Here is a 14,244-nt window from a genome sequence, read left to right as displayed (position 1 = left end):
TGTAGTGAAAAAAGAAACTGGGCTTGAAGTTGTTGGTATAGGAAAGAAGACAGACAACAGAAAAATTGGGAGACTGGGAGACAGGTTTGCAAAGTATGCTGGAGTGTGCTTAAACTAATTTGGCAGGGGTACGGGAACCGGAGTGATAGGGCTGAGGATGGGGCAATTGGTATACAAGTTGATGCACTGTGCAGTGAGACTCTGAGGAAGGACAGGTAGATGATAGGGAAAAATTGCAGTCAGTGAATAAGTTGAAGTGTAACATGGAAGCAAAATTGGAAAGGGTGGCGAATATAAGGCTGATGTTATATTTGAATGCATGCAGTATACAGAAACTGTATATGATCATGTAGCGCAATTAGAGAGTGGGAGGTACGACACTGTTAGCATCACTGAGTTGTGGCTGAAAGATGATAGTTAGAAGCTCAATGTCCAAGGATACATCTTAAATTGAAAGGACAGGCACCTTGGCAGAGGGGTGAGATGGCTCTGTTAGTAAAATATGAAATCAAATCCTTAGAAAGAGGTACCATAGGATAAGAAGATGTAGAATCCTTGTGAGTAGAGTTGAGAAATTGTAAGGATAGAAAGAACTTGATAGAAGTGATATGCAGGACTCGGAAAAGTACCCAGGACGTGGGGCACAAATTACAACGAGAGATAGAAAAATCATGTAAAAAGAGCAATCAGGGATTTCAATAAGCAGATAGATTGAGAAAATCAGGTTAGTGCTGGAATCCAAGAGAGTGAATTTGTGGAATGGATTTTCAGAGCAGCTTGTGGTTAAGACCATGAGGGGAAAGGCAATTCTGGATTGGGCGTTGTGTAATTTTTCATATTTGATGAGGGAGCTTAAGGTCAAGGAACCCTGAGGAGCCAATGATCATAATATGATAGAATTTACCCTGCACTCTGAAAGGGAGAAGACAGAGTCAGATGTATCAGTATTACAGTGAAGTAAAGAGAATTAGAGGCATGAGAGAGAAGCTGGCCAAAGTTAATTGGAAGTGAACAGTATCAGAGATGAAAGAACAGCAATGGCATGAGTTTTTGAGGGCAATCGGAAACGGCACAGGTACATGCCACAGAAATAGTATTCCAAAGGGAGGATGACGCAACCATAGCTGACAAAGGACATCAAAGACAGCATCAAAGCAAAAGACTGAGCATATAATATAGCAAAAATCAGTGGAAAGTTAGAGGATTAGGAAGCTTTTAAAAACCAACAGAAAGCAACTAAAATGCTATAAGGAGAGAAAAAAAAGAAATATGATGCAAGCCAGCCAATAATATGAAAGATACCATTTTTTTTTCAGATATACAAAGAATAAAAGAGAGGCGAGTGTGCATCTGGAAAATGATGCTGGAGAGGTAGAAATGGCGTGAGTGTCGGGTGGAGAACTGCTATTGCTAAGGACAAGGTGTTTGGGAAGCTGAAGGGTCTGAAGGTACAGAAGTACCCTGGACCATATAGACTACACCCTGGGGTTCTGAAGGAGATAGCTAAAGCGATTGTGGAGGCATTAGAGAATCACTAGATTCTGGAATGGCTCCAGAGGACTGGAAAATTGCAACTATCACTCCACTCTCCAAGAAGAGAGGGAGGCAGAAAAAAGGAAATTATTGGCCAATTAGCCTGATTTCAATGATTGGCAAGATGTTGGAGTTCAATATTAAGGATGAGGTTTTGGGGTACTTGAAGGCATATGATAAAGTAGGCCAACATCAGCATAGTTTTAAGGGGAAATCTTGCCTAAGAAATCCCGCCTGACCATTGCAATTCTTTGGGGAAATAACAGGCAGGATAAATAAAGTACAGTCAGTGGATGTTGTTTACTTTGATTTTAAGAAGGCCTTTAACAAGGTATGACACATGAGGCTGTTGAAGAAGCAGAGTGCAGGTCTTAGATTGGGAAAATAAGCAAAGAAGTGGCAGATGAAATATGCACTTTGGTTGAAGCAATAAAGGTGTAGACTATTTTCTAAATGGGGAGAAAAAAAAAAAAATCAGAGGTGCAAAGGGACTTGTGCAGGATTCTCCAAGGGTTAATTTGCAGGCCGAGTCAGCGGTAAGGAAGACAAATATGTTAGCATTCATTTCAAGAGGCCTAGAATACAAGAGCAAAAATGTAATGCTGAGTCTTTATAAGGCATTGCATTAGTCAGACCACACTTGGGAGTATTGTGAGCAGTTTTGGGCCCCTTATGTAAGAAAAGATGTGCTAGCATCACAGAGGGTCCAAAGGAGGTCCATGAATGATTTCAAGAATGAAATGATTATCATATGATGGCTCGAGACCTGTACTAGCTGGAGTTCAGAAGAATGAGGTGTGGATCTCATCAAAACCTATTCAATATTGAAAGGCCTCAGTAGAGTGGATGTGCAGAGGAGGTTTCCTATAGTGGGTGAATCTAGGACCAGAGGGCACAACCTCAAAATAGAGGGACATCCATTTAGAACAGAGATGAGAAGGAATTTCTGTAGCCATTGGGTGGTGAATCTGTGGAATTTATTACCACGGATGCCTGTGGAGGTCAAGTCATTGAGTATATCTAAAGCAAGAGGTTATTGATTAATCAGGTTAACAAAGGTTACCGGGAGAATGGGGTAGAGAGGGATAATAAATCATCCATGGTGGACTGGCAGAGCAGAATCAATGGGTCAAATGGTCCAATTCCACCCCTATGTCTTATGATATTTGTAAAGAAACAGCTAACACTGTTGATTCCCGAGATGAAGGGGTTAGACTACAAGGAAAGATTGTGTCCTCTGGGACTGTACTCGCTGGAATTCAGAAGAATGAGAGGACATCTTAAAGAAACATAAAATTATGAAAGGGATCAAGAAGATAGAGGCAGGAAAGTTGTTTCCACTGGTAGATGAGACTAGAACTAGGGGACATAGCCTCAAGATTTGGGTGAGTAAATTTACCACGGAGAGAGTAGGAACTGCTTTTCCCAAAGAGTGGTGAATCTGTGGAATTCTCTGCCCAATGAAGCAGTGGAGGCTACCTCAGTAAGTATATTTAAGACAAGATTGGATAGATTTTTTGCATAGTCGGGGAATTAAGGATTATGGGGAAAAGGCAAGCTGGTGGGGATGAGTCCATGGTCAGATCAGCCATTATTAGTTCTAATATGCTTTACCATAATTTACCTTTTTTAAAAAAGATACATAGGCAATCATTTATAGAGCAGTTCAATCTGATGTAAGTATGCCTACATGCAAAAATAATCTACCTAGCAATGACATAATCCTATCAACACTTTGTGATACTTCCATAACATAGGTGAATTTTTGATTATTGTTATATTTAATGCAGGTATGCACCATATTTTTCTGCCTCTGAATTTTCAAATGTAATAATTCTAAATATGTGATGTGGAGTCAAAGGGAGTAATGTTGAATTGGACTTTATAATTGTTATTTTCCCTGCAGTTTAACTTCCTTATGCTTATTTGTATTCTCGTACAATTATGTATAAACTTGTAACCATTCATCTTTTAAGTGGTTGCAGGTGCTGCATCACTTGAATGGGGGTTATCTTATTGGTTAATTCAAGCAATGGAATTTGATTGGAATGTCTGTTATCCATGAAAATTCAATGGAAGTGGCAAACTGGTATAAGAGAACCAGACTTAGTTGGACCAGTCCTTTTTCTCTCAACCCATGTTGTTTTCCCTGCCATGTGGGTCTCTTCATACCAAAAACATCAGGATTCAACAGTTTTTTCCACACACCCTGGATCAATTGTTCTAAGTTGCTCAAACACCTGGAGAATACAGGAGGCTTCAGGTGGGTAAAGAAAAATAAAGACTCCACTGCTAACTATCAGTGAAAAGCAGGAGCAAACACAAAATTCCTGAACTCGCAACTAACCAAGGGTGAAGTCTAACATGATTTTGCAAATTTACATAAGCAAGGTTACATCACTTTAAGAGCTGTGACTGAATGGCTGAGCAGACTCGATGGGCTGAATGGCCTAATTCCATCCCTCACTTATGGTTTTTTCACATTTGAGAAGAAACAGCATATGTAAGCCACCTGGCCTTTGAAGCTTGCCCTCAATTAACATCAGACTGATCTGCCCCAGGCCACAGTCTTGTGCAAGTTCTCCACAACCCTTAATTCACAAACATTTTTAATCTCACGTATCCAACCCTTAATCCACAAACTTTTTAATCTCAAATACCTCCATAAATCAAACAAAGAATTCCATTGTCATTCCCCTCTGCAAAAAATCCAATACAATTGTTTTATACGTCTGCTGCTTTACCTGATAACTAAATCCTCTTGTTTCTATTAAAATTGTAGAAACCTCTCCACATCTATGCTGTCAGAGGTATACTGTCTACTTCACTAAAATCAGCTGTATTTTTACTAAACTGCAAACAACACAGATTCAGCTTCTTTAGACACTTCTGACTGGATAACTTTCTCATCCTAAGTTTTTTTTTCCCGAGTTAATCTCCTTTAAACCCTATCCGTTTCTAGTGGACACTTTCTTAAATAAAGGGACCAAAATCACATTGTATTCCACATGTAGTCTCTCCTATATCCAATATAATTGTAATAATACTTCATTTCTAAACTCCAAGCTTTGGCCTTTTGGCAATAAAGGCCAAAATTCCAAAACGTTTGTGACAATCCTAACTTTCCAGTTCATATGAGTGGCCTTGATAGAGTCTATGTGAAGAAATTGTTTCCCAGAGTGATGAATCTGTGGAATTCATTGCCAAAGGTAGCTGTGGAGGCCAAGTGTGTATGTATATTTAAGGCAGGGATTGATGGATTGATGGATTCTTGATTGGCCAGGTCATAAAGGGATACAGAGAGAACAGAGGACCTGGGATTGAGAGGGGAAAATTGATCAGCCATGATGAAATGGTGCAGCAGACTTGATAGGTCAAATGCCCAATTCTGTTATGTTTAAAAAAATGAGATTCCAATACTTCACTTATTCTTATACTATTCTCTGTACTTTATTTTCACAATTTCTACATAAATAGGTAGACTCCTTTCTTACTTTCTACACATTAAACTCTAGTTGCCAAGTTTTCACTCACACCCTCCACTTCTCATTCTGTTCCAGAGTCCAACCATCCTCCTTGCAACATGCCCTTCTACCTTTTTCCTAGACTATTCTGCAATCTTTACACTACTCCCTTCCCCCACATTATTAACAAATAATGAGGAACAGGAACAAATCTCAAAGCATTGCACTGCAAATGCCCTTCCAGTATAAACTTTAGTTAAGATGCACTAGGAATATTTCTACATTTCTAGTCACCCTATTCAGCTGTAGAACCATTGGTTATATAGTGCCTACAAAGAGTATTCACCCCTTCCCCCAGAAGTTTTCATGTTTTATTGTTTTACAACATTGAATCACAATGGACCTAATTTGGCCTTTTTGACAATGATCAATATAAAAAGACTTTCTGTCAAAGTGAAAAAAGATCCATATAAACTGCTCTAAATTAATTACAAATATACAACAAAAAAAATTGATTGCACAAGTGTTCACAACCTTTAATATGACACATCAAATCATCACTGGTGCAGCCAATTCGTGTTAGAAGTCACATAATTGGTTAAATGGAAGTGTTTTAGGAGACCTATGTACAGTCAAGGTGTTTCATTGATTGTAGTAAAAATACACCTGTATCTAGAGGGTCCAACTGCTGGTAAAGGCTAGACCATGAAGACAAAAGCACAGTCCAAGCAACTACGCAAAAAGATAATTGAAAGACAATACAGGAGATGTATACAAGAAAATTTCCATGACACTGAATATTCCTTGGAGTACAGGTTTCCATCGCCATCCAAAGGTAGAGTGTTCCTATGAAACGGTTCGTAAGCTGGAATGTCGTAAAGCAAAAAAGCAATTACCATTAATTTATATGGGAAAAATTTGTGAGCGTTCGCAGACCCAAAAATAACCTACCAAATCATGACAAATAACACAAAACCTAAAATAACGGTAACGTATAGTAAAAGCAGGAATGATATGATGAATACACAACCTATATAAAGTAGAAATACTTTTCCACAATCATTGCCGCACTGTTCTCCGTAGCGAAAATCTTATGCAAGCGCTCTCGGCAGAAACACGGCACGAGCACTCTCCAGTAAACCTTAAGCTATGAAGCCGCCAAATCATACCAAATAACACATAAAAACACACAGCCTATATAAAGTAGAAATAATGTATGTACAGTGTAGTATCACTTACGGGAATCAGGAAGACATCGAGCACACTGATGATGGTGTGTTATGCTGAGTCGTCAGAGGGTGGAGTGGTGCAGTGGCCCCCACCATCCGGGCAGCAAAACGATATCGATCCATGAAGAATGCAGGGGTCCAGCGGGAGCCGGAATGCACCCAGCACATCTTTAAGAAAAAAGCCGAAATAAGCAAGCTAATTAATTAGGTGCCGCCCGGCACGTAATTGTCAACCCAGATCAGAGGCGACACAATCTGCAATCGTCTCTGATCTGCGCCGACATTTACGTGCCAGGCGGCACCTAATTAATTAGCTTGTTTATTCTGGCTTTTTTCTTAAGGATGTGCTGGGTGCATTCCGGCTACCACTGCATTCTCCGCAAATCGGTATCTGTCCGCGGCCCGGGGGTTGGGGTAGTGGGACACTGGGGTGTCATCTCATCGTCGTCTGTTTCCATTACAGCAGGCAGCTCATCTTCTTCTATGTCTGCCTGCCTCGATGTCGAAGGTCGAGGTTCATTGTCTGCTGTGGCTGATATGGAAGGCTTGCTTGACTACTTAGCCTCACGCATTTTTAGATCATAAGCACTCAAACCATCCTGTAAATATGCTCTAAACCAATGTACCCTTTCAAAATTAAAATCGTACTTTATCATTGCAGCAAAAATCTCACGCAGTTGCCTCACATTCAGTTCCTCGACAACTTCACTTTCGGTCTGTTCGCTACTGCATTCGGTTTCGATTGTTATCCTTTCCTCTTCCAATTGCATTAGCTCTTCATCTATCAGTTCTTGGCCATGGGATGCCAAAACCTCTTCAACATCATCTTCGTCAATTTCCACAAGCCAAACTCACTTTGTCCTTACTTCGTTCACCACGATCAAAATGCTTAATTATGTCTAGTTTTACGCTAAGTGTAACACCCTTACGAGCTCTTTCAGGCTTTTCCGATACCTCAGAACTGATCTTGCAAACGGCTGCTCACAGGCATGTGTTTAAGCAATGCTGGCGACAATGCCGTTCCGAATCCGGGGGGAGAGCAGCTGCTCGGGGCGCGCACTGCCTTTTTTCGTAACAGTGAAAACACCTTCTGTTAACGAAAACAGGTCTTTCGTAACAGTGAGGTTTCGTAAAGCGAACGTTCGAAAAGCGGGGGACACCTGTACAGGCAAGTCAATCATAAAATGGAAAGAATTGCCCACCATTGAGAACATCTACTATAAACGCTGCCTGGGCAGGGCGAAAAGCATTATCAGGGAAGCATCTCACCCTAACCATGGACTTTTTATTCTCCTCCCATCCAGTAGGCGCTACAGGAGCCTCTGCTCCCGCACCAGCAGGCACAGGAAGAGCTTCTTCCCTGAGGCTGTGACACTGCTGAACCTCTCATCACAGCACTAAGCAGTATTGCATTCATATTGTACTGTCTCAGTACTTTTATATTTGTGTGCTGTAGCACTTTTTATTTGCAGTTATTTTGTAAATAACACTTCTTTGCATTTCTGGTCAGATGCTAAATGCATTTCATTGGCTTTGTATCTGTGCTCAGCACAATGACAATAAAGTTGAATCTAATCTAATATGGCACAATTGTAAATCTGCCTAGAGCAGGCTGTCCTCAAAAATTGGGACACTGTACAAGAAGGGGACTCATGAGGGAGGTCACCAAGAGACCTATGGCAACTCTGGAGGAGTTAGAAGCTTCGGTGGCTAAGATAGGAGTGTGACAAAGAGAAAGGCACTGTTGGAAAAAAAACTCAAATGAAATCTCATCTACAGCTTGTCAGAAGGCATGTGGGAGACTCTGAAGTCAATTGGAAGAAGGTTCTTTGGTCTGATGAAACCCAAATCAAGCTTTTCAGTCATCAGACCAAACACTGCACATCATGAAAGACACACCATCCTTACCGTGAAGGATGATGGTGGCTGCTTCACTGCAACAGGCCCTGGAAGGCTTGTGAAGGTAGAGGGTAAAATGGATGCAGAAAAATACAGGGAAATCCTGGAGGAAAACTTGATGCAGTCTGCAAGAGAACTGCAACTTAGGAGATTTGTTTTCCAGCAAGACAATGACCCCAAACATAAAGCCAAAGCTACACAGGAATAGCTTAAAAACAACAAGAGTTAATGTCCTGGAGTGGCCAAGTCAGGGTCCAGACCTCAATCCAATTTGGAATTTGTGGCTGGACTTGAACAGGGTTGTTCACTCATAACCCCCACACAATCTGACACAGCTTGAGCAGTTTTATAAAGATGGGGAAAAATTGCAGTGTCCATATGTGCAAAGTTGATAGAGATCAATCCACAAAGACTCAAGGCTATAACTACTGCCAAAGGTGCATCTACTAAATACTGACTTGAAGGCTGTAAATACTTTAAGCAATCAATTTTGTTTTTTATAATTTAGATTACTTTGTAGAGATCTGTTTTCACTTTGACACGAGAGTCTTTTTCTGTTAATCAGTGTCAAAAAAGCCAAATTAAATCCACTGTGTTTCAATGTTGTAAAATAATAAAACATGAAAACTTCCAGTGGGATGGGGGTGAATACTCTTTATAGGTATCATACAAAAAGACAGTAAAATCAGTCTTTAACCCATACTAACACATATTCCTCAATTTTGTGCTCAGCTACCTTGTATAACCCCCATCTTTTGCCATCATATGATTTTGAACATGTGAATCTCTGCTGTCACTGCAGAGTGACATAATGTAACTGTTTACACTGATGTTTGGGCAGAGAGAGGGCACCCAGCAGATTAACTGATTTAACAGGATACTTAAATATTTCAAATACCTGTATGCAGCTATGTTCTCAACAATGGCCGCGCCTCTACTCACTATACACTCAAGACTGTGTGGTTAAATACCACCATAGCGGCCTAATCGTAATTAACGATAATTTCGAATACAGGAGACAGAGCTTAGTCATGACATCATTTCACTCATTATCAACAAAACAGAAGATCTAGTTACTTCAAGAGGACCGGGGGGGGGGGGGGGGTACTCCCGTTTACATCAGCAGTGCTGAGGTTGAGAGGGTTAAAAATTTCAAGTTTCCAGAAGTGCACATCACAGTGTCCTAGCTCAACCTATGTAGATACCATAGTCAAGGAAGCTCACCAATGCCTCTCCCTCAAGTGAATAAAGAAATTATTCACGCCCCTGTTGACCCTACCCAATCTTTAATCAATGGATTATAGAAAATATCCTCTCCGTATGTAATGGTGACTGCAAGTTACTACATAGCTGTGGTCATCGTAAATTGTCCCATGATTAGGCTAGAGTCAAATAGTTGCGTTGCTGGGCAGCCCGGCTTGGTTGGGCGGGAAAGGCCTGTTTCATACTGTATCTCTAACAGAAATAAACCAACCCTGAACTTATAGAGAGGCAGCGTGCTGAAGCAGAGGAAAGCATGGTGGGTTACTTCATCGCTTCGGAGCTTGGAGTCAGCGTGTAATACCCGAGCCCTAAGCCTCTCTCACTGCCTTTGCTTCCCTCCCCGCACTCACCCTGGTACGGCTTCATTAAACTGTGTTCCCGCTTCAGGTACTCGCTGTTCCCGTCCGTCATGTCAGCGTTCGCCGGGACCAGAGCCAAGCTCAGATAATATATTAGGAGCAACACCCAGCCCAGCCCAGACCGGGAGAAGGGGCAGTCTGCCCGCCGGCTGCCACACACACACTCCCAACCTCGCCGACCTGCCGCCATCTTCTATCTCACACACTTCCAGTTAGTCCCCTGTTTCCAGGTGCCGCCCGGAAATGGACAGCGTAAAGGAAGAAATTCGAGGAGGATGTGGTGGGTGACACTCTCCCCGTCCAGAGAATTTCTGCCTCCCGCAAACGCGCTCTGTAAACGGGCAAAACCTATCGTAAGCATCAACCCGAGGAAAAACCAGCGACGGAAAAGCCGGAAGATAAACGCAGCTACAACACTGTCAGCCAATCGTGAGAGAACAACCCTGGAGTATCGCCATAATCCATTGGCTAAGGCGTCAGAGCTGTCGCCGGCAATTCGCTATGGCGTTGGCGTGGTCGCCAGCGATTGGTCATGATGTCACGACTGGTCGTCGGCGATAGGCTAAGAAATCGCCTCGATCACTAATTGGTTAAGACATCAGAGCGCCCGTTACCAGCGCGGCGTTCAGTGACGGTAGAGCGTGCCCATGAGCAGTGGTGGGCAGAGGGTTATGTCCGCAGTCATCTAGTGTGTTTACTGGCGGCCACGCTGCAAAACCTGCAGAAGGGAATGAATGGATTTCTCAGCTCACCATGGCTGCTCTTGAAGGCCTCGACAGCAGGCCTGTTTCGTGTAGCCGTCCCGTCTGGCACACCCCGAATAAACAGTGGAGGCAGACAGTCCTGCAGGGAGATGATAACATTGGACCTTGGTATCATTCGGTAGAGGTAACCTCTCATATGGGGGTAACCCACAAAATGCCGGAGGAGCTTAGTAGGTCTGGCAGCATCTGTGGATGGGAATAAACAGTTGACGTTTCGGGCCGAGGCGCCCTCATGAAGGGTCTCGGCCCGAAATCTCAACTGTTATTCATCGTCATAGATGCTTAAGATGTGTGTGTGTGTTGCTGAAGTTTTTCAACATGTGCAGTATCTCTCTTATTTCTAATTCTGTGTCCAGATCGCAGGGTTTGCTTTAAGGTGGCCCCGCTTTGTACTTGGGACAACTGCAGGTCACTGTGAAATACTGTCGGGAAGGATGTGACAGCGCTGGAGAGGGGGCCAAGAGTACTAGGATTTGTCTGGGATGAAGCAGTTCAACTATACCGTGAGATATATATTCTGGTCGGAGCGGAGGAAACTGTTTGAAGTAAACAAAATTATGACGGGTATAGAAAGATAGTAAGAAACTGAACCAGAAAGTAAAAGTTAGGATAGAGGACAGAGGGTTTAGTGGGTAGCTCTGAAGTTTTTGTTTAATCCAGTGGACACCTAGAAACTGGAAAACTTTTGGAGGTGGAATCGATACTGAACTGTTTAAGGTATACCTATAGTTACAAAAGTAAAAAAGGTTACAGACCAAATTCCAGTAAATGGAATTAGTATGGATTGTCCAGTTGATTGCAGTGCGTACATTTGGATAACGGCCTTGTCAAGCAACTGTAGATTTGAATTTGACATTCACATACTTACTTACATACCTCCTGAACATTGCAACCATATTTCACATCTTGAACACACGGTTGGCTAGTGATCAAACACACCATTTGATGTAGTATACAGACCTAATTAGTGTAGTGTAGATTACTTGGCAAGGGAATGCATAACTGCTGACAGCAATAACAAACATGACTGACAACATTTTGACATTTTATTCCCGTGGAAGGGAAGTGCGGTTACTGTCATCAATAGTGGGGCTCAAACCGTTATGGCGTTGCCTTCTAAAGCCTCAGCATTACATCCTTGCTTTTATATTCTAGACCACTCAAAATGAATGCTAACATTACATTTGCCTTCCTACCATTGACTCAACCTGCAAGTAGGGAATTTTGCATAAGGACTATTCATTCCCTCATCCATTTTCTTGCTCTGCGGTAGTTTCTTACTAAATATGGCCTCGTGACTGTAGTGTGGTGTAGTTTGTGTATGGTGCTTCAGTCAATGGAGCCATCGCGTGAGTCTATTTCATCATTTTGCAGGCATTTGTTAAATGTGTTCGAACTTTGTAGAACAGTTGCCAACTCTGCAGTTAGTGGTCACCCTTTTGTTTGTAAAAGAGGCTTTGATTCATAGCAGGATACTAGCAAAGAATAAATATGTTATGTTTCAGACAGTGGCAGCCATAATGTGCTCTGTATGGTCGCATGCTGCTGATGTTGGGGTGTCCAATCCAGAACCATTAGCCTTTTGGATCAGCTCCACTCCAGAGAAAAGTTGATTGTAGCAATGATACAGGTTTGCTTGATATCCGTGTGGATGTGTGGTGGATCCAAATAATCGTTGAGCAAATATAACGTGAGGAGACAGCCAAGGGGGTGGGGGGGGGGTGGAGTCGAGGACATTTGCAAAATCAGAAAGGCTATGAGTAGAGTTTGTACTGATCCTTTGGACATATAATCTTTGTTGAGCATTAACTCCATTGTGCTCCTCGATGGGTAAAAGCTATGCCAGAATTCAATAAACAGCTGCTTGAACCTTGGGAGAGCACAACTGAGCCAATAGCTTTCTCTGTGATAGATGGCAGTGTCATGTACCCCGTGACGGGTTAAAGAACCAACAGAAATGGAAAACACCTTGGAGTCTGGTATTGCTGTTAACTAATGGTATTTATTAGTAACTATGCAATACAGTGATATAAAATCAGATAAATCAAACAGGTTAGCAATGATTATCTATAGGTAAGTGTGGAATATATATGAAAGCCAAGCTTCTTCAAGTTGGGGGGTAAATAGATACAGTCTTACGATGATGAGTAAAGTTTAGTTCGTGGTATTGAGTTGAGTAGTGATGGAGAGAGAGAGAGGGAGAGATTTGAGTCTTCAGGTGAGCTGATGCCGTCGATCTTCCCGTTGTCCTCTGAAATCCTTTAGAAGTCACTGACTGTGACCACAACAAAGGGGACCGTTCTTCTGTGGTGGAGCTATCAACCCAGGCGAGGGTTGGACACACAAATAACTCCCCACTGGTCACACCTTCTCCACACTGCAAGAGCCACTGATCGATCCTCCAAAACCCACTTTTTCTGTGGGCACAACAAAGCTCATTCAGTGTCCAAAATCATGTGTCTGAGGTCTATCATCTGACCTCCTATTTATCTCCCTGTACTGAGTACCAACTGTCATTCAAACAGCTCCTCCCTTCGCTGTCTGTAAGAACGTACAAGCAGGCAATGTCCTTGGGAAAGTATAAACAAAACTGTAGTACTCTTCGTCCCTCTCCCTCTCCCTCTCCCTCTCCCTCTCCCTCTCCCTCTCCCTCTCCCTCTCCCTCTCCCTCTCCCTCTCCCTCTCCCTCTCCCTCTCCCTCTCCCTCTCCCTCTCCCTCTCCCTCTCCCTCTCCCTCTCCCTCTCCCTCTCCCTCTCCCTCTCCCTCTCCCTCTCCCTCTCCCTCTCCCTCTCCCTCTCCCTCTCCCTCTCCCTCCTCCTCCCTGATGTCGGTGTTAAATAACTCTGTCTCCCTCTTTTCAAAAGCACAGTTCATAGGGATAATTCAGGACCCCATCACAGCAGACATATCTAGCTGTGGCTACTGCAATCTTTCTTGAAGATGATAATGATTATGACAACTTAAGTATTGTATTTATACTGCTGTTTCAATGACACATTTAGCAGTGAAGCTGGGCTGCTAAGTTTCAGCAACACACATCAAAGTTGCTGGCGAACACAGCAGGCCAGGCAGCATCTCTAGGAAGGGGTACAGTCGATGTTTCAGGCCGAGACCCTTCGTCAGGACTAACTGAAGGAAGAGTTAGTAAGAGATTTGAAAGAGGGAGGGGGAGGGGGAGATCCAAAATGATAGGAGAAGACAGGAGGAGGAGGGATGGAGCCAAGAGCTGGACAGGTGATTGGCAAAGCGGATATGAGAGGATCATGGGACAGGAGTTCTGGGGAGAAAGATAAAGTGGGGGGAACCCAGAGGATGGGCAAGGGGTATAGTCAGAGGGACAGAGGGAGAAAAAGGAGAGTGAGAGAAAGAATGTGTGTATAAAAATAAGTAACAGATGGGGTACGAGGGGGAGGTGAGGCATTAGCGGAAGTTAGAGAAGTCGATGTTCATGCCATCAGGTTGGAGGCTACCCAGACTGAATATAAGGTGTTGTTCCTCCAACCTGAGTGTGGCTTCATCTTTACAGTAGAGGAGGCCGTGGATAGACATGTCAGAATGGGAATGGGATGTGGAATTAAAATGTGTGGCCACTGGGAGATCTGCTTTCTCTGGCGGACAGAGTGTAGGTGTTCAGCAAAGCGGTCTCCCAGTCTGCATTGGGTCTCGCCAATATATAGAAGGCCACATCGGGAGCACTGGACGCAGTATATTACCCCAGCCGACTCACAGGTG

At 42.9% G+C, this 14,244-nt stretch overlaps 1 protein-coding gene across 1 annotated transcript in view; it reads right to left on the bottom strand.

The window, feature by feature from the left end:
* Positions 1-10,167, bottom strand: part of lman2 (lectin, mannose-binding 2) — a 40,040-nt gene extending 29,873 nt beyond the window's left edge. Inside the window, exon 1 of the mRNA XM_072263532.1 lies at positions 9,739-10,167. Coding sequence (XP_072119633.1) covers positions 9,739-9,937 — 199 coding nt within the window. The 5' untranslated portion in view covers positions 9,938-10,167. The remainder of the gene's footprint in view (positions 1-9,738) is intronic.
* Between the last annotated feature and the right edge of the window lie 4,077 nt (positions 10,168-14,244).

Source organism: Mobula birostris, chromosome 7, assembly GCF_030028105.1.
Source record: "Mobula birostris isolate sMobBir1 chromosome 7, sMobBir1.hap1, whole genome shotgun sequence".
Taxonomy (NCBI): Eukaryota; Metazoa; Chordata; class Chondrichthyes; order Myliobatiformes; family Myliobatidae; genus Mobula; species Mobula birostris.
Note: the sequence above shows the minus strand (reverse complement) of the source record. Positions and strands in the feature narration are given on the sequence as shown.